The sequence below is a fragment of the Dromiciops gliroides genome, chromosome 6 (assembly GCF_019393635.1).
Source record: "Dromiciops gliroides isolate mDroGli1 chromosome 6, mDroGli1.pri, whole genome shotgun sequence".
Classification (NCBI taxonomy): Eukaryota; Metazoa; Chordata; class Mammalia; order Microbiotheria; family Microbiotheriidae; genus Dromiciops; species Dromiciops gliroides.
This window is the reverse complement of record NC_057866.1, coordinates 121,338,195-121,363,582: the sequence shown is the minus strand read 5'-3', so window position 1 is coordinate 121,363,582 and position 25,388 is coordinate 121,338,195. Positions and strand designations below refer to the sequence as shown.

The following is a 25,388-nucleotide window of genomic DNA, read 5'->3' as shown; positions in this document are numbered from 1 at the left end:
ATGGGAAAAACAGTGGTACTCCTTATCATCGAAATCACTTAGAATAATAAAAAATTCAAAAGAACAATGACTAGAACAAAGACTGCCCTAATAATGGAATTCCTGCAGCTTTTCCTTTAGAGACAAAGATGAATGTTTTACTGCTTCTTATTCAATGTCTGCCATGTTGTGGAATCATTTCATAATTTCACCTCTCTGACATATCAGAAATTATAGTCTTGTTATTTTGGTCTTTGAACTCCTTTTCTCTTTCTTTTTAAACATAAAAATGTGAAAGAATACAACAGGGATAACAGTTAAGGGTTTAGTTTTCTATTATTATTGAGAAATAGGGGATTTAAAGTATCGAGTCCACTTCCTTTTCTCTCACTCACACTCTTTGACCCTCCACAGCCTGAAATCGCTCAATTGAAACTGTCCTCTTCAAAATTACCCACAATTTCTTAAGTCAGATCTGATGGTCTTTTCTCAATCTTCATCCTTCTTGATCTTTCTGATTTACTTGACACTGTCAACCACCCTGTCTTTTTGAATACACTCTCTCCTTTCAGAACACTGCTGTCTCCTGATTCTTCTCCTACCTGTCTAACTGCTTTCTCAATCTCCTTTGGTGGCTCATCATACATATTGTATCCTGGACTCTCTTGTCTTCTCCTTCTATATTCTCAGTGACAAAAGCTCAGGCGTGTCAGGACTTGGTGGCAGGAGCTCAGTGAGGTAAGTAAGGATCACTTCACATAGGTTTAATTAACATCTCATAGGTATACTGTGGCTCACAGATCTATATACTCAACTCTTGTCTCTTTCCTGAGTATCAGTTTTGCATTTCTGATTGAATGTCTGTTGAGGATCTCATACTCAGTACATACAAAGTGGACTGAATTCTCTTTCTCCACAAACACTCCTCTCCACTGAACTTTCCTATTTCTTACTAGGGTACCACCATCTTTCCAGTCTTTCAGATTCATAATCTCAGCAATATCATAAATTTCTCACTCCCCAACTGCACAAGTCCAATCAGTTGCCAAATCTTGATGCTTCTACATCTACAATATCTCTTGCATTCATCTTTTGTCTCTAATCAAACAGCCTCACCTTAGTTCATCAAACCTCTCCTCCAGGACTACTGGAATATCCTACTCATTGTTTCCCATGCCTCAAGTCTTTCTCTATTTGTAGCCATTATGCACATAACTGCCAAAGTTCTTTTCCTTAGGTACAGAGGACAAGGGCCCTTGTTTATTTTGGTAACATACTCCCTCTTCCCCTCTACTTCACAGAGTGCCTCTATGCTTCAAGCTGCAAGTCAAACACCACCTGCTACCTGAAGCCTTTCCTGATTCCTTCCCAACTGCTAATGCACTCTGTTCCCTAAGTTTACTTAAGTACCTTGTATTAATTTTGTATTTACTCTTTCTATTTCCTTTGTATTATATATATATATATATACACACACATACACAGTATGTATAAATATATGTATATACATATATATATAGTATATTAATACATATGTACGTATGCATAAATAAATATATATATACACATATTTTCTCTATCCCCCCAATAGTATAAATTTTTTTTCTCTTTTCTCTTTGTATTACCAGCAGAGTGCCTGGCACACAATAGGCCCTAAATAAATGATTGATGCATTGACTGATTCATAACATCCTTCACAGATCACCAAAGGCTTATCATCCACCCAGCTCTCCACCAGGGCCTAGTCTTTCCCTTCCCAACTCTTGATGAAATCTCTGCTTCTGACAAATAGCGACAATAAGAGAATCAATAAGCCAAGTGTCTTGGGACTCGGTATATTCAGTATCTAAGATATTTGATGAAATACAAAAAAAAATGTGAATAAAACAACTGAAGTGTCTATTAGCCAAAGCTCTGGGAATACAAATACTAAAGTGAGAAAATCCTCCAGCTTCAATGATTTTATATTCTACTAGGTGGACATAACAAGGAATAGTGGACTACGGAGCTTTGGCCTAGGCAGTTATAGGGTTTGTGAACAGAGCTATGGAGCAGTAAATTATCATACCCTTCCTAGTACTGATGGTAATACTGATTTCATTATTGTTCCCAGAGCAAGATTAAGAAGTAGGAAATGAGGGATCTTGTCATCTGCCACGATGTTGCCCATGTACCATAATTTCCCACTTTCCATTTCTTGCCAAGGGAATGTAATTTGTAAAAGTTCCAAATGAGCTGAGGTGTTAATTTCATTCTGACTAGAGATAGGATTGCTGCTACTCATACTAATCAAATGAGATAATAATAATAGTATTTATATAGAATTTGCTTTGCAAAGCACTTTACAAGTATATCTTTTTTTTTTATCCTCACAACCACTCTGGTAGGTAGGGGCGATTATTATCCAGATTTTACAGATGAGGAAACTGAGGCATTAAAGATTAAGTGACTTGTCTAGGGTCACAAAACTCATATATGTCTGAAGTCCGATTTGAACTCAAGTCTTCCTGACTCCCTTCAAATCAGCTTCTATTTATTTTATACACATTCATATTGTATACAATGTTTCACCCCATAAAATGTATGCTCCTTAAGGGATTATTTCATTTTTGTCTTTGCATCCTCAGCACTTAACACAGTCCCTAAAATGGAACTTAATATTTTTCTCCTCTTACCTTCTCTATTTTTAAATATTACCATCAGTTTTCAAGTCACCAACACTACAAGAAGTCAGTCACCATTTTCTATTTCTTGTATCCATTCCTACTGACACCACTTTAGACACAGACTTCATTTCCTTTCTGCCAACCTATATACCACTACCAAGTTTTTCTCCCTAAAGCCATGTTTCCAACACCCCACTTCTCTTCTTAAAACCCTGCAAGACCAGACTCCTTACCCTAAAACTCTAGACCTCCTAAATTTTTTTTTTTAATTTTTTAGTGAGGCAATTGGGGTTAAGTGACTTGCCCAAGGTCACACAGCTAGTAAGTGTCAAGTGTCTGAGGCCGGATTTGAACTCAGGTACTCCTGATTCCAGGGCCGGTGCTCTATCCACTGCGCCACCTAGCTGCCCCGACCTCCTAAATTTTGATCTTGAGATATGATGGCAATTCTAATTCTGCTCTACCCACTGTTCCCACAACATGCTATTTGTTGTCCAACTTCCACAAAATCTAAAGAGTTTTCTGTCATCCATTTGATCTGAAAGCCATCACTAAAGTATTTTTAAATTTTTAAACAACTGCACAACATATTCTGGTGTTGTTTTGGGAGGTCACTCTATCTACATATATCCTCCACTCCTCTTTCAGGGACAGAATTAGAAAGAAAATTCAAATTCTGATACTGAATTCAAGATTAATAACGTTTAAATGTTTTTGAAAGGCAGATTGCTACTCAAAATATGCAAAGGTTTTTAAAATATAAAGAAAAAAAAAGAAAACTTCCTCACATTATTCAAATGTAACTTCCCTACTTTTTCTCTCCAAGTAAATAACCAAGACTTATGAATTGTTGGCTTCCTGAGAGCTGGGATCATTCTTAATCATCTTCACATTCTCCATAGCACCCAGCACAGTGACTTACACACAGGAGGAACGTCAATGTTTGCTGAAAAAATTAAAAGCAAAGCAAGGTAGTGCCTATAAAGGAATTTTAAATATTTTATGCACAAAAAGAATTTTTATGCAATGTTAGGGTGCTACATAAATATTTAAAAAACACATGTATTTTACTTACCTACTATATACCTTTGTAATTAAGTTGTTGATCTGTTTATCTATTTTATATTTTCGGTAATCTTCCAAGCCATCTTTAATTGCTATGATTGTGAGGACGACAACAAGAGGAAGCATAGTAATTTCTTTTTGGAAGGCTTCTACAAGAGGGACCCAGTTGAGGACGACTAAAAAGAGGAAATACAAGTTGGCAGCCCTGGGGGAAAAACACATGCGCGCGCGCGCACACACACACACACACACACACACGCACGCACGCATGCACGCACAGAGAGATGTTGTTAATAAGATGCATTAACTTCATTTTCAAATGTTATAAGTCATAAGTTTATAGAGCATTTTTCTATGAGTCTTTTAGACTTGGTTTTGAATTTGGTCTACAAAAATAATATACAGGAAAAAAAGACGATACTGTGAAAAAAATCTAACTAAAGGTTTATCATCTACCTAGAAACTTAGATACCTTTCTCTCCTATAAATGTGAATTCTAAATTTAGTATTGGAATATGTCAGATTTTATCATTTAAAAGGACCAGCAAATGTTAAGAGGATGCAGTTGAAGTGGCAAAACATTTGATTCATTTTTTTGGCCAGTAATTTTATCACTGTAGAAAACTTCCAGTGAGCAAACTCCCTTTACCGATGCAAATTGGCACCTCCTCTGCAACTTACAGTTTGAAAGTTGCCATACTTAAAAGGGTTGGCCAAAATCTACCTAGGATCAAAAGCTACAGACCTTATCTTATATATATGCTACAGACCTTATCATATACATATTCATATATGTATATGTATATATATACACATTCATATATGTATACACACACATTCATTTTATACAGAATTTGTTAAAGCATGGTCCATAGGGTGCTCCTCTTCTTTTTAAATTAAATTCTGGACCTTAACTAGTTGGATACATAAGTTCTCTATGATAATTCTGGTGGGCACAGCCAACTTACTTACATAGAAAAGAAACAAAATAGAGAGCCTCTAAATTCAGTCAAATGACTTAATAAAGACAATTGTGACCCAAGGACCTTATGGTCTTATGAGTGACAATGGCGAGAACATTTATTAAAAAGCTAAGCAGAAATACACACAGAGGGGAAAATGGATACAAGGTCTGGAAGATGGTTGAGAAGTGGGCAATCTATCACTCAGTTGGTCATAAGGTGGTCTCCACTGTTTTTTGTTCTGCAAACCCCATTCAACAACAACAATAAAGTGTGTTGTGAGCCCCCAGATCAAATTTAATATACTATTCTTAATATTCTTCTACTTTTATTCATGAATTTACCACAATGAAAACTTTTGATCCAAAAGCTAATAATTAAAATTTACTAGAAAGAAAGATTTCACTTGGACTTAACTTGTTCTGTGAATCTCCCTCCCTCTTTCTCTTCTTCCTTCAACCTCTTCATCTCTTACTACTGTCTGTGAAACATGCTCAAGTCTCTATAATTACAATTATAAAACACAAAAGGCTATTCTACATATAATTATGAAAACTAAATATAAACTTTTAAAACTACTTATAAACTAATTACAAATATTTTATGTGAGACATTCTATAAGAATTCAGCAAAACATTATGTGCTTATTATTATTTGCAAATAGTATAACATAATTGGACAATTATTTATTGCTTAAGGTATCATTAAAGACTTTTTATCATGAAACCACAAGGGGTTTGTTAACCACTAAATGACAACCACTGTAGTAGGTTATAGATGGTTATAATCGATGTTGATGAGTAAATGGCATATCACTGACGTATCCCTCTTCTCTGTTCCAGTCACAGGGGGCCACTAGCTTTTTTTTTTACTCTTGTCCTATACTCTCACATGGATCAACTTTTTTTTTTAATTTTTTTTTTTTTTGGTGAAGCAATTGGGGTTAAGTGACTTGCCCAGGGTCACACAGCTAGTAAGTGTTAAGTGTCTGAGGCCGGATTTGAACTCAGGTACTCCTGAATCCAGGGCCAGTGTTTTATCCACTGCACCATCTAGCTGCCCCCACAGATCAACTTTTGCCCTTGAACATACTTCTTTTTTTTTTTTTGTGGGGCAATAGGGGTTAAGTGACTTGCCCAGGGTCACACAGCCAGTAAGTGTCAAGTGTCTGAGGCCGGATTTGAACTCAGGAACTCCTGAACCCAGGGCTGGTGCTTTATCCACTGTGCCACCTAGCCGCCCCCCAACATACTTCTTAATCCTTCATTCCTTCCCCCACCAAAGTACTACTACATCTATCTGAAAAATGATCCCTTCTTCATGAAAAATTTTCTGAGAACATTTTACTTCATTTCTCCATTTCTATATTACTTTCTACTTTTGTTTCACATTTGGGAGGCAATATGGTAGAAGAGATAGTAGTGGATTTGCAATCAGGAAAACTGATTCAAATTCCACCTACAACACAGATCACTTGACTAGAGAAATTGACATACCTCTCTGAGCCAGTTTCTTCAAATGCAAAATGGGGAGGATAATATCTGTAGTACCTAATAAATAAGGTTGTTTTGAGGTGCAAGGGAAATAAGGGATGTAAAATACCTTGCAAAATATAGAGTATGATATAAATGTCAGTTATTATTATGTGCTGTGTTAGATTATGAGCTTCTTAAGAGCAGGAATTAGCATTTCCATGTTTGTATCTCTAAGTGCCTAGGACAGAATTGGTACTTAATAAATATTTTTTGAATTAAATTCCTGGGGAACATCAATTCCACCTTGCTAATTATGTTGTAGTAATAGCTTACACTGAGGACTTCACTTACTCTAGAGAGAGAAGGTATTAGGTCAGGGCATAAGGAACCAGTTACCTTTTCTTAACCTAACAGTTCTTTTAAAGCTCAAACAATATAAAATTTAAAAGCTGACACTAATTTGGAGTGGGGACAGGGCAATTAGGAGCAAATAAAGCCAAATAAAAATAAAGCTCCATACTGGCAATAGCATACTGTTGGTATTATACCAACAAAATTAAGGGTATGAAAAGAAGGCTTAATTTAAAATTTTTTTCTCTTCACTCCAAAAGGTTCATATTACAAAATTTTCCAGTAAAACCTAAAATCTAAACTCTAGAAATGGGGCAAATTAAGTTAGGAGTGATTCCAGAACAGCTACCACTTCCATGCCATTTCCCCTCAGATTCTTTTCTCTCTCCTTCAGAAACACAACAGTACCAGCATATACATTATTATCATTATTATTATTAATCACAACCAGAAAACAAAATTGCTATGCTTCAAGGCTAAGGGGTTTGAGAGAGAAAGAAAAGATTACTTTAAGAAGTAACCATAGGGGCAGCTAGATAGAGTGGATAGAGCACCAGCCCTGGATTCAGGAGGACCCAAGTTCAAATTTGACCTCAGACACTTGACACTTACTAGCTGTGTGACCCTGGGCAAGTCACTTAATCCTCATTGCCCTACAAAAAAACAACAACCAAAAAACAAAAAACAAAACCAAAAGAAACAAAAAAAAAACCAAAGAAGTAACCATAAATGATAACACGGATATTGGGAACTTAATTGAAATTAATAAAAAATTGTCTTTATAAGCAAAATGTAAAGGCTTTTAAGATGAAAGCTGCTATTTGGCATACATAAGGACATAAGGATGACACCTTAGACAATGTGTGTTTAGATTGTTTTTAATTAATACTCAATGGAATATATAATAAAAGTCTTTCTTTCAATAGCACCCTCCAAAGTTAGTGCTCTATCAATATATGTTGGATGAATGAGTATGGAAATTATCATTTAAAGTTTCCATATAATTTATTTACCTACCAAAGTTGCAGTCTTTCATATAAAATAATACCTTGTCCCCAATTGAGATCATCGTCTTCACTATATCTAATGGCAGAAAAATGGAAACAAACATTTGCATCTAAAATTTTAGAATAAAAAATATCCCCTCTGTGTACATTGTTGGCAATTAGGTGGCACAGTGGATAGAGTACCAGGCCTGGAATTAGAAAAACAAAACTTCCAGAGTTCAGATCTGACCTCAGACATTGACTGGCTATGTGACCCCAGCCGTCATTTAACCTCGTTTGCCTTAGTTTCCTCAACTGTAAAATGGAGAAGGAAATGGCAAATCACTTCACCATCTTTGCCAAGAAAATCCCAAATGGGGTCAGGAAGTTTTGGAGATTACTGAAAAACAACTGAACAAAAACAGGAACAACTACTACTTTGTTGGCTAGGCTTAATACTCAGGAGGAAGGTAATGGTATTTAGCATCATCATTATTTAACCAGACCTGTGATTTCACTGAAAAGAACTCTGGTGAGGAAGCTCCTTGTACCAATAAAGATCAGCCTGGGAAATAAATTGACTTGCCAGTACATGTCAGAAGAAGAATTTGAACCTAATTCTTCCCAACTATAAGGCTGGCTTTCCAACATATCTGCTGCTTTTCCAATAAAAAATAAGTTATTATTATTAATGTTTTTAAAATATTTAAACAATAATCTTTATAAGTCACAATGAATGGGTTGTAAGGCTGTTATTTATGCTCAAGTGCAGGCTGGCTTCCTTCCTACCAAAGTAGGTAAAAGGGATCAAACAATACTTCTCTCTCCAGCTTATTAGGGAAAATGAAGTACTCTTTTTTTTTTTTTTTTAAAGAAATGGGATAGTTATTTGTGAAAACTAAAAGAAGAAGAATATGGAAAGGCAGAAAAGAAACCTGGGGGCAGCTAGGTGGTGCAGTGGATAGAGCACCGGCCCTGGAGTCAGGACACTTAACACTTACTAGCTGTGTGATCCTGGGCAAGTCACTTAACCCCAATTGCCTCACTAAAAAAAGAAAAAAAAGTAAAAGAAAAAAGAAAAGAAAAGAAACCTGACCTGTGTCAAGAGGTCAGTGGGTAAAAGAACATGACAAAGAGGAGAAATGGTAAAAGAAAGATGACTGAATATTTAGCTCTCCAAGAAATATATTTAAGGGTATGGAGGCAGCTAATTGTTGATCTTGTAACAATTAAGAGGTTTACTGTCTCCTTCCCTGACCCAGAAGAAGAACAAGACCCTCCCAAGACTTGTCCAAACAGGTGACTACTTCCCACTTCTGGTGAGTCATATTGACACAAATGACACTACCATGAGGAATTCAGGAAACATTACTAAAGCTCTATTAGTCTTGAGCAAGACATTAAATGCATAAGTGGTGCTTTCCTCACCAATGCCCACTAAAGGAAAGGGCTTTGAGAGATGGCAGATCTGGAAAGTAAAAAATTCCTTGAGAAGATGTGTAAGAAAAGGGGTTGAATTTTGCATCATGACTTAAAATATGGAAATAACAAGTTCCTGTCCAAGAATGAAGGGCACCTAACTACGGCTAGTGTTTGAAGACTGATAAACCTAATCAAAAAATTACTTTAAATAGAGAAGAAAGAAGGAAGGTGAAAACTGCCAACATCTTTCTGTTGAGCCTGGTCCTATAGAGGATAGCTACAATGTAGGAAGGAAAAACATGCAGAAATTCACAGGAGATAAGTTCCAAGGATTATGTCTATTTTTTTAAAGGATAAAAGATGGATAACAAGCAAGGGGAACTGAATGATTCCAGTTTAAGGAGGCAAATTTGATTTCACTGAAATTTGAGGAATGATACCTATCACTGGAATATGGCTCTGGAGGGGTATGTCTTACTCAAATCAATAAGGTACATTCAAATCATTAAGTGATCATCCAGGGAAGCAACTTTTATGGTTATCAGATCTGGCAACTTCCCCATGGGTCTTGTAGTCCTTGCCACCCCTACAGCCACTTGGTCTTCCTGATAAAGTTCTTGTCACCATGAAATGGTCTGATGTTAGAAACTGTTATGGCTTTATTCAAAACAATTACATGACAGAAGACGCATTACCATCTGCCTTGCCTTGTTGTGACACCATAAAAACAATTGAGCCTTTCCATCTGACTTGCAGTAGAAATCTTTTATAGGTGGTATCTCCCTGGATTAGAAGATGAACTTCCTGAAAGCCAGGACTCTTTCATTTATACTATTCTTCACACATAACAAGCACTTACTGAATGATTTTTTTGTTCATTCATAGAAAAGATAAAGAAGGGGGCTGGTGGCGGCCAGAGTGGCACTGCATATGAAGAAGATAGAGACACCATGGAAAATCAAGGAACCAGAATGGGAAAGCATAGTAGAATGGTAAAAAGTCCTTTTGATATAGTTGCTGTTATCCCATTTTATAGATGAACAAACTGAAGTTGAGAGAGGTTAAGTGACTTGCCAAAGGTCACATAGTTGGGGCAGGATTCAAACTCAGGTCTTTCTGACTCTACATCTAGTGCTATAACCACAAAGCCACCTGTTTCTAGAAAATAAGAATAACTTCCTCTTGGAGTTCTAAACACCATACACCAATAGCTCACTTTCAAATATATGAAAGTACCATATCCCATCTGGCCTTATTAAGAAAATATTTGTGCCTTCAAATGGAAATCAAGAGTATTTGCTCAGGCTTACTGAACTAGTAAATTACTGAGGCACGATTTGGATTTGAGGAATGATACCCATCATTGGACTATGGCTTTGGAGGGGTAGATATTATTCAGACCAATATGGTAGATTTAAATCATGAAGCAATCATTCAGGAAAACAACTCTAACTCTGTGTTCAACATTTTATGCCGCACTACCTGCAATGAAGTGGAAATAAATGAAGAGTTTGAGAAACAGATGATGAAGAGGATCAAAGAAGGGAATAGGACCACTGCTCATGGTAGATGGGACAATATAATTGTTGACAGAGAAAGCTCAACTGCTCAACTCAAGTTTGTTGTCTTGACCTAGGAGAAAGCTCTTTGGACTGCAAAGTACAAAACAAAAAATAGCTGATGCTATGATAAATAAGGACATAATAAGGGCTGTCTTTGACAAATTAAGTTTATCTGGTCTAGGTGAACTACATCGTAACAAGCTGAAAAAACTGACAGATGGGACTGCTCAACTACTGTCAGTGGCTTTTGAAAGATCCTAGAAAACGGCAGGGGTACCTCAGAATTTGAGAAGGATAAATGTGATCCTGGTGTTCCAGTGAGGAAGAGAACAGTCCAAAGAGTATAGAATCCTAGAACATGTTATTACATGGATGGTTAGTAACACCTATAAAAGGAAGAGAGGATTACACAATGTCAGCATGGCTTCACCAAGAACAGGTTATGCCAGAATAACTCATTTCCTTTTTTTTTTTTTTTGACAAGAGTACCTAGATGAATATAGCAGAGGATTACTGTAGATATAATTTACCCGAATGGTAGCAAAGTATTTTCTGACATTTCTCAAGTGATTCTTATGGAAATGATGGTGAGATGTGGGCTAGATTATCTTATACTTGAGTTTTAAAAATCAGATTCACAAGTACAAGATGGGGAAAGTACAGAAAACCAGAAGTTATTCTAAAAAAAAAAGATCTGAAAGTTCACAAACTGTAAATCCTATGTCAATAGTGTGACAGAGCCCCAAGAAAATTATTGTAATCTTCTGCTACATTATGAGAAGTATAATGTGTAGGGAAAAAAAGAACATAGAGTTGCAGTATTCTGCCCTGGTCAGACCATATTTGGAATATTGGATCACATTTTAGGAAAGATATTAAGAAAGTGAAGCACATCCAGAAAAGGGAAATTGGGATGAAATTGGGATCACACTGTATGCGAAACATTTGAGGGAACTGGAAATCTCTAATCCAGAAGAGAGAAAACATAGGAGAGGGGACATGATGACTGACTTCAAGTACTAATAGGCTTACCAGTAGGAGGAAGGATGGGATTTGTTCCACCTGGCTAGGGTACAAAATAAGAAGGAATGGCTGGAAGTTCAAAGAAGTAAATTTAGGCTTGGTAGAGTGGAGAGGAAACTTCATAAAAATGAAAGGTATTTCAAAGTGGCATGGGCTTTTTGAGGAAGTAGGCTGACAATATTTTTAAGTAAATGCTGGATGACCACTTGTATGGTATTTTATAGCATCAGGCAGTCAACAAATGTTTTTTTAGGCAATTAATGGCCAATGAGTTATCTTCTAACTATAAAAAGTCTAAGATTTTGTGATTCTGACAAAGTGGTCTCTGAATAGCTTATGGGGCAAGTAGGGGGAATATATTATTTTTTTAAATTTTTTTGCCTGGCAATGAGGGTTGACTTGCCCAGGGCACACAGCTAGTAAGTGTCAAGTGTCTAAGTCCAGATTTGAACTCAGGTCTTCCTGAATCCAGGGCCAGTACTTTATCCACTGCACCACCTAGCTGCCCCTGGGTGAATATATTATGTATAAAGCATTTTGCACTTTGCAAAATCATATAAAATGAACTATTCTTCATGGCAAGTCTTTTATGAAAGTTTATATCATGACCGTAAGTAGGCTGCACTAGGATTAGGAACAGACAAGATAAGCATTTGCCTAAGGGCACAATAAGAGAGGTATCTTTTAATATGAATTTTATAAATACACCTTTTTTTTTTTTTTTTGGTGAAGCAATTGGGGTTAAGTGACTTGCCCAGGATCACACAGCTAGTAAGTGTCAAGTGTCTGAGGCTGGATTTGAACTCAGGTCCTCCTGAATCCAGGGCCAGTGCTCTATCCACTGCACTACCTGGCTGCCCTGATACACGTATTTTTAGTGCCCCATACTTCCCTAGCACGTGGCTATTTGTTTTGTGATCAAAGTTGCTGATCAGCGCTTCTTGTGGACAATAATTTCTGGGCACACAGAGACCTTGTTGCAGCTTGTCAGGCAGTGATTTCATTCACTCCACGTTTTCAGATTAGGCAGGTCCCTTCATGAGAAGTGCAATATGGGGCCCATTACCTCAAGGTATTTTGAGAAAACATGGCCAGTCAGGAGATGTCTGGTTTGAATCTCAGGTCTAATACATGGTTATGTGGCTCTGGGCAAGTCACTTCACCCAAGTCTCACATTGTTCTCTTGTAAAATGGGAATAACGACATCTACATTATTGACCTCACAAAACTGTTATGAGAATTAAGTGATGCACATTAGTATATTATTTGGGGTCAGAGTACTTGGGATCAATTCTTAGATCTGCTTCTTAACTACCTGTAACACCTTGAACAACATGCTTAACCTCTTTAGACCCAAGTTTTCTTTAAAAGAAGGGTCCTAGGCCTCCATTCCCCTTCTTGGCTCACCATGGCCCTACTCTCAAGCTACGACTACCTGAGGAGAAACTTGGACTCCAAGGCTGGGTCTCCCTTCTTAGTGAGTGATCTTTTGCCTTAGATGGTCAAGATTGAGTCTCCAGGACACTTCTGGGCTGTTTCTTCATGAAAGACCTTGAATGCAAGGCTAACAATTTTGAACTTTACTTAATAGTGTGATGAAATAATGGGATTTCGCAGATACTCAAAGACCCACCTGAAGATTAATCTAGACGGATTGAATCAAGTGAGAGTGATTGACTGCTGATTAGCCTACTTCAAGTTAACTGGATTGTAATCACACCTGGCTAGCCCTTAAACTTTCCGAACTCCTTGTGAATACCCGTATGCTTTAATAAATGTTTAATGCCCAAAGACTGGCACTGAATCTTCTAATTTAAGGCGATCACACAATATAGATTCTAAACATCACAACAGACAAGATGTAAATTGCTCAAGATTTTTGAACAAAGGAGTCTCATGACTAGACCTGTATAAGATCTGTAAAGGAGACAAATCTGTCAAAACAAATGAGTGATGAATTGAAATGAAGGAAAAGTAGAGGACATCAATATAAACTTTTCTGGGGCACTGGATAGATTACTGGAAGTTCAATTTCTACCTGAGACACTCAAGATAGGGTGACGCTGGACAAGACACTTAACCTCTTAGCCTCAGTTTCCTCATTTCTAAAATGGAGATAATTATTACATCTACCTACTAGGCTGTTATGAGGGGGAAAATGAGATAATATTGGTAAAGTACTTTGTGAAGTGCTGTATCAATCAATATTATCAAATATATTTAAAATAAAGTGCTTAAAGCACTATGTAAATGCTACATAGTACAATAACCCTGTGAAGCACAAGTATTATTACCCTCATTCTGCAAATCAAGAAACTGAAGATCAAAAAGGTTAAATAATTTATAGGTCATATTTAGAGCTAGAAGAAAACTTAATGATATTTAAATGTGCCTAGTCATTTAACGGATAAGGAAAATCAGGCCAAGAAAGTTTAAGTAACTTATCCAAGGTCACAGTCAGTGACAAGTGAGATATGAACCCAGGTTCTCCTGACTCAAGGTTCAATGATCTTTCCACCGCACCATACTTCCTATCGGTTCAATAGTACAGGCAGGTGGTAATGAGGGCCCTTCTAAGGGTAAGGTTTAGTGAGAACAAAGAGAAAGGGATAGATGGGAGATACTTGATTGAACTTAATCAGAACTTCGTAACTGATTAGTTATGAAAGCTAAGGAAGAGGGTAGAGTCAAATACAATCTCAAGGTTTCTGACATGAGAAAAAAAGGTGAATCAAAGAATCAATGACAGAAATAATAAAGTAAGAAGAAATAATAGTTTCAGGAAAAATAATATGCAACTCAGTTTTGTACATATTGACTTTGAGGTCACAAAGAGTCAGATATGACTAAATGACTGAACAACATAATAAAAAATGGTTACATGTGTGTATGACCCACTTGTGTACACACGTGTAAACATGGTTAAATATGTATCCCTATATATTTACTCATGTAAACATGGATACACATGTTTATCCATACATGTGCATGCATTCATTCATTCATCTATTTGGATCAAAGCTCTGAATGTGAATGAGCTAGACAAGGGACAGAAAGTGGAGGAAGAATCAGTTACTGATTCTGATTCATCGAGGCAGGAACTAGCTAAGAAGGAACATTCATTATTTATATAATACAGGTGATTCTTGGGAAAGAATAATGTTTCCCCTCTAAACCACCAAATTAATAAAGGTTTTCACAACACAAGGAAGACGGAAGGAGGGAAGCACATGTATTATGCAGGGATGCTTCCCAATAAACTCTGTCTGACCAGGATTGTCTATACTACCATAGCTATCAGATGATGATCTGAATCCAAGAGATGCCCATTACATAAAAAAGATCTCAACAGAACAGATGATGAAGCTGGACCTGATTACAATCAATCAAACATGGGATTAAAAAATTCATAAATCCCATACACTGAAGAGAATAACGGAAATTCTGAGATTCTTCAACCACAAGCTAGATATAATACCTATGAAACTGCTCAAACAAGTTCCTTGGCACAAAATTCAGGAGAGTGTACTTTGTTGTCCGTATTCGATTATTCATGTATGTTCCACAGGTTCTCTCATATTCCTCTTTGCAGCCCTGCGCAGCATGTGGAAGCACCACTCGGTGTTTTCCTGCCAGTTTGGGTGTCTGAGGGGGCTTCTTCCCACACACAAGCAGTGAGGAGTAGTTGTAAAACCTCTCGCCGTCATTTCTGCCTGCACCAGAGATCAAACGTGTCCAGTGATATCTGGCCCATTGAAGAGGGTCTGTCATGTCTGAAGTGCCCAGGAGTCCAGTTAGTATCAGCGAATCTAGCCAAACAAAAAGAATTTTGTAAGAATCTACAGAGTCTGCAAAGGCAGGTAACAGAAAGCCCCAGATTCTGGCCCTACCGTTTTCATCAAACCTTTTTTTGAAATAACATTCAACAGAAATTCAACAAATGGACTGACATTCTAAGTAACACAGGGCATGTTCTGTGTCTTCTAAAGATTTTTTTCTCAAGAAAAGAAACTGAACCTGATCTTATGACCAGAAGCCTCCGTTTCAATGGTGCTTCTGTTTCTAGCTTTTTTCTAAATCTAAAATACACATGAAATCTTATCTCTAAGATGCTGTAGAATTTGAAATAATAACATATTTAAATAATAGCATGTTTTGCAAACCTTTAAGGTTTGCAAAGTGCTTTGTGTATAATGTGTTTAGATCATTAAAATAACCCTGGGAGGAAGATGCTATTATCATTTCCATCTTACAAATGAGGAAAACTGAGGCTGAGAGTGGTTAAGTGAATGTCCAAGGGTCACGTAGCTAGTAAGTGTGTGAGGCAGGATTCAAATTCAGGTCTCTCTTGACTCCATTGCTCAGTCCACTAATGCAGCTATCTGCCTTGGGGAGCCGTGAATCCTTTCCTCTTGAAGATTTAAAAATCAAATAATAATTAACTTCTCAAGTATCTGAAAGCACCATAATCTGTCTAATTCCATTTAAATTATTTTGTCTCAAACCCCAGCCTAAGTTTATAAAAAGGTATCCCACTGTAATTAGATTGTGTTTCCTTTTCACCTTTATAAATGTATGACTCATCCAAGATATTAATTGAACACCTCTTGCTTAATCAAAGATTTTACAGAAAAAATAATGTGAAACACAACTAAGAAAACCCCCAATACCTTGTACTAAGTCAAATGTCAGAGTTAAAATGAAAGAACACCTAGTGCAAATTTGGGGTGGGGAATACAAAAATCATAAAAGCTGTACATAGCAGCATGGTACAGGAGAAATGGGATTAACTGGGGGTGGCTAAGCGGTGCAGTGGATAAAGCACCGGCCCTGGATTCAGGAGTTCCTGAGTTCAAATCCGGCCTCAGACATTTGACACTTACTGGCTGTGTGACCCTGGGCAAGTCACTTAACCCCCATTGCCCTGAAAAAAAAAAAAGAAAGAAAGAAATGGGATTAAGTGGAGTCAGAGATCTTGGATTCACATCTGACCTCTGAGGCTTGCTCATTATGTGACATTTGGCAAGTCGCTTAATCTCTATAAGATGCAGTTTCCTTGTATGTAAAATAAGGGGGTTACAATAGATGGTCTTTGATGTCCCTCCAAGGCCTAAATTTATGTATGATCTGATGATTTTATGTATCTGAATATTGGACCAAATACATGTGACAGCTATCACCATTCCTGTGTATTCTGGCTTCCATGTGGTTTTTGGAATTAGGCATACTCTATACAATGTTATATCATAATATATAGACTATCCATATTTATGTTTTATAGGTATACGCATATAGAAATATATAGAAATATATGTGTACATATACATACATACATACACACACATATACATAAACTTGCTATTCGGTCATTTTTCTTTTTTTTTTTTTGTGAGGCAACTGGGGTTAAGTGACTTACCTGGGGTCACACAGCTAGTAAGTGTGTAAAGTGTCTGAGGCCGGATTTGAACTCAGGTCCTCCTGAATCCAGGGCCGGTGCTCTATGGACTGTGCCACCTAGCTGCCCCTATTCAGTCATTTTTCAATCATGACTGACTCTTCGTGACCCCATTTAGGGTTTTCTGGCAACGATACTGGAGTGGTTTTGCCATTTCCTTCTTCAGCTCATTTTACAGATCAGCTGAGGCTAATAAGGTTAAGTGACTTGCCCAGGGTCACACAGATATTAAGTGTCTAATACTGGATTTGACAGAAGAGTTTTCCTGATTCCAGGCCTGGCACTCTATCCACTGTGCCACCTAGCTGCCTCATATATGACTACAGACAAATTTTAAGGTACACATTTGGGTAAGACTAGAAGTAGAAGAGAACACCTTGATATCTAAGAAGTTAGAACTACCCACAATTTTGAAATGATGTAAGCATTTTTTGCTACAGGCCCTAATTTTTTTTTAATTATTCGTGTAAAAGTAAGATAGCTAAAATACTAATGACTTAAACAAAACCCAAAACAAAACCAGAAATGTTAGTACTTTATATTATATAATTATATCTTCATGAATCTGATATATTTTAATAAATACTAGCAAAACATGACAACAAAGGTTATGCTTTACAGGAGATTTTAATAGTCTAGTTTTTAAACATTCCTGGAAACCATTAAAAACTTCTATTTTAAAATGGAAATTCAGCTACAATTCAAGGTTGGTTGTTAGATTAGGAACACTAGAGGGATAGAGATTATAAATTTTATTCAGTCTACACAGTATCCAAAATATCATTCATTTGAGGCTACATAAGGCCTAAAGACAATAATTTTTGTATTTGTTTCATGTGTCTATTACACATAAAAACTCTGCATTAGGCCCTGCCTAGAGAGGAATAGAGATATTTATAAAGATAAATACCCAAGTCTCTGCCTTAAAGAACTGTAGAGTCTATTAAAGGATAATACAGGTGACAGAACAAATATTTAATAACAAATTGAATCTAAAAATTATCTGGCTCTGATGTTTTTTCTGAAACAACTTCTCACATGTTCCATTGAGAACCTCAGGCTAGCATTTTGAGAATCACTTAAAAATACTAGGAAGCAATTAAATGTCTGAGTTTGGGTCTTCTGTTCTACTCAATCACTACACGCACCTATCCCAAGCATTCATATAATATTTCCCCCAACAGAGAAGTTACCTTTAATCATTTCATTGCCAGGGACACAAGCTTCTTCTATGGCGCCTTGTCGCCTGAGACATCATTAATTTGCCAGTACTTAAATTTTTTCTGCTGATACTTTTGTTGGAGTGCTTCAGGGCATGGTATAGAACCAACACTTGGATATGTAATTCAATTTACTGCTAACCTCAGTCACTCATTACTGTTAGATATTCTCATTCCTTTTTACTGAGAAACCGCAAATTGCCCAGAGTTAAACAATCACTAGCAAAGTTAATTAACATCTAGATCTACTGTTCCTTCCTTTTTTCCCCAGATCTCTCTCCTGTCCTTGAAAATTCCTTCTTAGTTTGAAAGAACTGACACATTTCAGGCAGTCAGGTGGTGTATATTTGGGAAAGACAAAACGTAGGTAAAGCAGGCTAAAAGTCATTACTGACATTTAGAATTTCTTTTCAATTTTCAGGTTTCATATTTAATGAACACCTTGCATCCAGACAATGAAGCAATGTGGGGGTCTTTCTACAAAACATATGGTACACTGCACATAGGAGAACCCCATATTTGTAGCTCAAGGAATAGAGGAGGGTGACTGACAAAAGATAAATATGTCAACACAGAATTGAAGAGAAATAGAAGAATGAACTATATATAACTCTCTTTCATGGGAGCCAGGAGTAAAAAATTTCTCTACTCTTCTAATCTAACTAGTTTGCTCCAGCAAGAATAATATCTATACATAAACATTTAGAGAAATTTCTGTTGGCAGCATGCTTACTATTTCAAAACAGAGTTAGTAATGGTAATAGAATATAGAAGAGTAAGCAGAGGAAATAGTTTTCTTTATTTTCTTCCAGATATGCACAGGACAAGCTACACATCTATCTTGGATATTGCAGATGAACAATGAACTATACCCCAAAACTAAATAAGAGGGAATAACTAGATTGTATATAGAAAATCGTGCAGACCTTTGAATGACCCTGAGTTCTTCCTTGAAATAGAGTCACAATCACACTCACATGCATGCACACATAAACATAAAAACCAACACTAATGTTGATTCAGTGATGATAGCGGCAAATCACACATTAGTACAATCTCAGGGGAAATCAACAGTATGAGTTACCCAGGATGTCAAGTGGCTATAAATAGTGGGACATCTAGTGGATGCAAATAGGCTAATTTACATTACCAATGAAGAGCTGCTTGGATAAGATGTCATACAGGATATTTAAAAAGATATACAGCTAGAAAAAAGGGAAGCAGGCTGGTCCCATAGCAAGAGGGAACACATGGAGAGTCCATATGCAAGAGGTAAAAGGATGGCACCTGACAAATGTGAACTTCTCGTGACAGACTTACTGGGGAAATAGACAAAAGTTGAGCAGAATGAGAAAGATGGATGAATTGCAATCTGTAACATATTAAGGAGCACCCACATCATTGGCATTGTGGATTGACTTAATATTGAAGTATTATAGCTAAGAAGCAGAGAAAAAATACACAAGTAGAGAAGGAAGGGAAGAAATATACAAATAAATATGGTATGCTTCAAAGAGCAGCGAGGTGGCACAGTGGATAGAGTGCCAAGCCTGGAATTCAGAAAGGCTTATCTTCCTGAGTTCAAATCTGGCCTCAGACACTTAAGCTGTTTGACTCTGGGCAAATCACTTAACTCTGTTTGCCTCAGTTTCCTCATCTGTAAATTGAGTTGGAAAAGGAAATGGCAAACCACTCTAGTATCTTTTCCAAGGAAACCCCTAATGGGGTCACGAGGAGTCACAAGTGAAATGACTGAACAACAACAAAAGCTTCAAAGACCTCACCAGAGGATCTGAAGGTGCTTTCCGTACTGTTTTACAATTCTACATTTTCTCCTTTTTATCCCATCTACTTCATATGCATCAGAGGGCATGGTTAGATTATTCTTAGTGCACAGGCCTCTGTCTCAGTCTTCCAGGATATGACTTTTTAGTATATGGTCTTAGAGTAGAATTTTCTGCTCACCACCATTTGGTGAAATGAATGGCCCCTGACCCAGTGCTCCATTTCTGGAGCACAGATCATTCCTTGTAAACCTTTGCTTCCATAAAAAAAAATTGTACTAATTCATATAATATTATTTATTTATTAATAAGGCCAGTAGGACATGCCATATTAAAATAAGCGAGGTGATTACTGTGGTGTTGTTTAGTCGTTTTTAGTTGTGACCCCTTTTGGGGTTTTCTTGGCAAAGATACTGGAGTGGTTTGCCATTTCCTTCTTCAGGTCAATTTACAAATGAGGCAAACAGGGTTAAGTGACTTGCCCAGGGTCAAATAGCTTAAGTGTCTGAGGCCAAATATGAACTCATGTCTTCCTGACTCCAGGCCTGGCACTCTATTTACTGTGCCACCTAGTTATTCATGGTTATTGTAGGTGTGACTTAATAAATAGAATAAAAAATCTGAAAAGCAGATAAATAATAATTTCTACACATACACAAAGCTTGATGAAATATATGTCGGTTAAAAGCAAACTAATGCTCAAGAAGGACAAAGTATTCAGAGATCCAAAACTATTAAATCTGCATCTGGATAAGTGTCTGCTCATGCATCACAGATACTTACATTCATCATCATATTGGAAAGGTGTCATCTACATTTCTGAGGTCTCTTTAGCTTTAGATGATTCACTGACACCTTGGGTATTCTAATTCAAAAATTATTCCTAGTACCCAACCTTGATTTTTTCCTGTTGTTTTTGAATTCATTCCCTTTTTATCCCGGTTTGAACAGAGCTGGGAGCTGTTCCCTTTTGCTTAATGTTATGTAATATAGTCCATAAAGTAGCATATAGTAGGAGAGCATATAGTGCTACAAAACCAAGACTCTTAAGTTAACCTATTAATATGATGAATTTAAATTTCAAAATGTCCTAATTCCCCCCACATAGTCAATATCATATAGATGGATTATGAATGATCTTTCTTCCATTTCACACAGAGATTTTTTTAACTGGAAAGCATAACTGGGACCAATTACTAGAGGGCCATTGTCCTGTTCACAGAGGAGGTGGGTGTGGCCTCCACTGCTGCACAAACACCTCACTGACCTCTTAATCAGAAGACTGAGAAAGATTGGGGCGTGGGGGGGGCACCATCGGCCTCAGCATTACAGGTATGGTCTTCTATAACTTGCCGCATACATGTAGTTTCCTCAGTTACATTCCTGATCGTCAAATACAGATGTGGTACTTAGAAAATCTCATCAATGCCAGTGATATTTGTAGCTTTCAGTGAAAAGATTGATTCTGCTTGTATGTGTCGCCTATGTGATTTCATAGGCAATAATATGCTACTTGAACAGTACTAAGTCATAGGTCTCTGGGTAGCATTTGCAAAGTATGGGTATGTGTATGGGTTGAGTTAGATGGCAATTGGCGGGCAGCTAGGTGGTGCAGTGGATAAAGCACCAGCCCTGGATTCAGGAGGACCTGAGTTCAAAGCCAGCCTCAGACACTTGACACTTACTAGTTGTGTGACCCTGGGCAAGTCACTTAACCCTCACTGCCCCACCCAAAAAAAAAAAAGAGTTAGATGGAAATTAAGGTCCAATTCTGTAATTCTGTGTATCACCCCAAAGGTGCTACATATTCCATTAAAATGCCATTTAGCAGATTTTTAGCAAAAAGGAAATAATGCATTTTGAACCCAACATGAGACCACAAATTAGAAGTGACTATTTCTCTAGGGCCAAAGTAGTTCAGTCAAATTAATCTGAAATGATAAATCAATTAACAAGTATTTTAAGCACCTACTATGTGCCAGGCACTATGCTAAATACTAAGAATACAGAGACAATAATAGAACCTTCCTTGATCTCAAGGAGCTTCTGCCGGGGGACCTGATATGAACTTAAATCTATGTAGAATCGGACAAGACAGAGACGAGGCTATCTGGGGGTGAAGCACAAGGAGCTTTAGAATCAGGAAAGGTTTCATGTAGAAGGTGTTGCTTGAGCTGAGTGTTAAAGGATCCAAAAGATTCTCAGAGAGAGAGGTGAGATTGGAATGTATTACGGCATGGGGATACTCCATGCAAAGGCATGAGACGGGACAGAATCTTGCGTGACAGGATCCGTAAGAAGATTGGTTTGGTCGAACCAAAGAGTGAGAGAAGGAAAGCAAGATAAGATGAGGCTTAGATGTCTATGGGATACAGAGTTCGAAATCTCAAAATAGGCACTTGGTGATTCAGGACTGTTCCTGAAATAGACTGTGGGCTCCTCGAGGGCAGGAACTATTTTTTTGCCTCTCTTTGTATGTCCTACACTAAGCACAGGACCTGGCCAAGGCAGATACTTAATGAATGCTTATTGACTTGTGTTATCATCTAGTCCACACCTTTACATCTTTTTCACAAGAAGAACATAAAACCGTAACAAATAAATGCTGTGCTAAAATTTAAGTAAACTAGGGGCAACTAGGTGGTGCAGTGGATAAAGCACCAGCCCTGGATTCAGGAGGACCTGAGCTCAAGTCTGGCCTCAGACACTTGACACTTACTACCTGTGTGACCCTGGGAAAGTCACTTAATCCTCACTGCCCCTCAAAAACAACAACAACGACAACAACAACATTTAAGTAAACTTTTATCCATATATTGGTCTTTTCAGTTTAGTAACCCTCATTAGACTGGTACAGTCTTGTTCCTGATGAAGTCATGCTGCTTCTCTATGATCACTGCTTCCTTTTCCTGAGGCTCACTAACCATGCCTTTACCAACATATTTTGTCAGGAATGAAAGTTGAGCACTCTGGACTATAGTTTTCAGATGTCTTTGTCTTCTCATGTTTGAGAGAGGTACCATAAGATTGTAACAGGTCAGTGTTTGCTGAATTAAAGTCTTAGCACATTCATTCATTCAATAAACATTTATTAAGCACCTACTATGTACTAGGCACTGTGCTAAGCCCTAGGGATACAAAAAGAGGCAAAAGAGTTCCTGACCCCAAGGAGTTTACAATCTAATGGTAGAAACTGCATTCGAGAAAACATATCCAAAGAAAGCTATATACAGGATAAATAGCAAATAATTAAAGAGTGAAAACACTAGAATTAAGAGGGGTTAAGAAAGATTCCTGTAGAAGGTGGGATTGGTTAAAGAAGTCCAGGAGGGTAATAGTCAGATTGCCAGGCATGGGGACAGCCAGAGAAAATATCCAGAGTCAAGAGATGGAATGCTTCATGGTGGGGACAAGTCAGGAAGGGTATAGCACCAGATCAAAAAGTATCTCTGTTAGGGAGTAAAGTATAGAGAGACTAGAAAGGTAGGAGGGGCTAGGTTATGAAGGGCTTTGAAGGGCCAAATAGAGCATTTTGGTTTTGCAACTAGAGGCAACAGGAAACCACTAGAGTTTATTGAGTGTGTGTGGGGGGGGTGATGACATGATCAGACCTGTGTTTTAGGAAAAATCACTTTAGTGTTTGAATGGAGAATGGTTTGGAGTGGGGAGAGACTTTAGGCAGGCAGATGCATCAACAGGCTATTGCAGTCATCAAGGCATGAAGTGATGAAGCCCTGTACTCAAAGGGTTTCAAGAGAAGAGGGTAGAGTTGAAATGGTTCGCCAAAGGGTCAATATGGGGAGAAGAGGAATGGCTAGGGAAGGGGAGATAGCCTTGAAGAGAACTGAACTGTCAAGGGACTAGAGACCATGGTGTGGATGGAGAATAGGGTTTTAAAAGGGAAGAGAGAGGGGGCAGCTAGGTGGTGCAGTGGATAAAACACCAGCCCTAGATTCAGGAGGACTTGAGTTCAAATCCAGACTCAGACCCTTAACAATTACTAGCTGTGTGACCCTGGGCAAGTCACTTAACCCTCACTGCCCCGCCAAAAAAAAAAAAAAAAAGAAAGAAAAGAAAAGGAAAAAAGGGAAGAAAGAGGGAGAGGTGAAAACCCAATGTATTATGGGTTGGGGGAGAGGGGAAGTTATATGACCATTCCCGCCAAGACCTTACTTCAATTGGTGTGACTGGAACCCATTTCTAATTGTGTTCTTTTATTCTGAATTTGACTGATCTAATCTTATTCCTAATAAACACTTGCATTTGGCCCTGTCCTTGTATTTCCTTGTGTACCTTCCTTCATGGGGCAGCTAAGTGGTATAGTGGGACTGAAGTCATCAAGACTCATCTTCCTGAGTTCAAATCTGGTCTCAGAAATTTACTAGCTATGTGACCTTGGGCAAGTCATTGAAACCCATTTACCTCAGTTTCCTCATCTGTAAAATGAATTGGAGAAGGAAATGGCAAACCGCTCTAATAGTTTTGCAAAGAAAACTCCAAAGTGGGGTCCTGAAGAGTTGGACACAACTCAGCAACAACAGAACTCAACAACCACCCCTTCCTTCTTGGCAGGAAGGCATGGGAAAGCTATAGGAATCACAAAGGAAAGAGAGAGCTTTTTTTAATCCAGGACTGGGATCCTAACCTCCAGCTTGTTGTTAGGGAGTTTTCACTCTCTTAACTGAGTACATAATCATTAGCCAATCATTTTTCATTACTTAACACTTCTAAGGGCAAAACTACTACAAACTTGGGGACTTTTAGATTTTCCTTATCAGACATGAGCCTAAAGAACAAAGGAATACCCAACTAATCTGTTGAATTTAACTAGGTCAGCCAAGAGATGACCTATTATCAAAATTAAGTGATGGGGGCAGCTAGGTGGATAGAGCACCAGCCCTGAAGTCAGGAGGACCTGAGTTCAAATCTGGCCTCAGACACTTGACACTTACTAGCTGTGTGACCCTGGGCAAGTCACTTAACCCCAATTGCCTCACCAAAAAAAAAAGTGATAAAGGCCTGGTCAAAAGAAAAATCACCAGAGATCTCTCAGGAGCTACAGCAGTTACTATTACTCCTAATCTACTACTACCATCTTATGATACAATATCTTTCTTGGGTCAAAGACAGTTGCTGATACAAGAATGTGATGCCCCTCTTGTCATCTACTATTTCCCCATTATTGGTCGCAGATCACAGAGACATAAACCAATGAAAGCAGGAATGACCACGTCATCCTTCCTATATGCCTCAGCCCTAACTATAAATAAGACTTAACTACATTGTTCAAGTTGTTGGCCTAATAATGAAACCAAATACTCCAATAGGCATTTTTTTCATTCTTTTCATGCCACTTCCCTAGAAATTTGCCCAGTGCAATTGGTTTTACTTAAGGTACCACATAAACCCAGTCCACAATGGACATCAAGGAAACCACA

The 25,388-nt window shown here is 37.7% G+C and overlaps 1 protein-coding gene across 1 annotated transcript in view; it reads right to left on the bottom strand.

Moving 5' to 3' along the window:
* ATP10D (ATPase phospholipid transporting 10D (putative)) overlaps positions 1-25,388 on the bottom strand; it is a 120,245-nt gene that overhangs the window by 63,090 nt on the left and 31,767 nt on the right. Inside the window, 2 exon segments of the mRNA XM_043973262.1 lie at positions 3,721-3,915; positions 14,970-15,300. Of these exon segments, the coding sequence (XP_043829197.1) occupies positions 3,721-3,915; positions 14,970-15,262 (488 nt within the window). The 5' untranslated portion in view covers positions 15,263-15,300.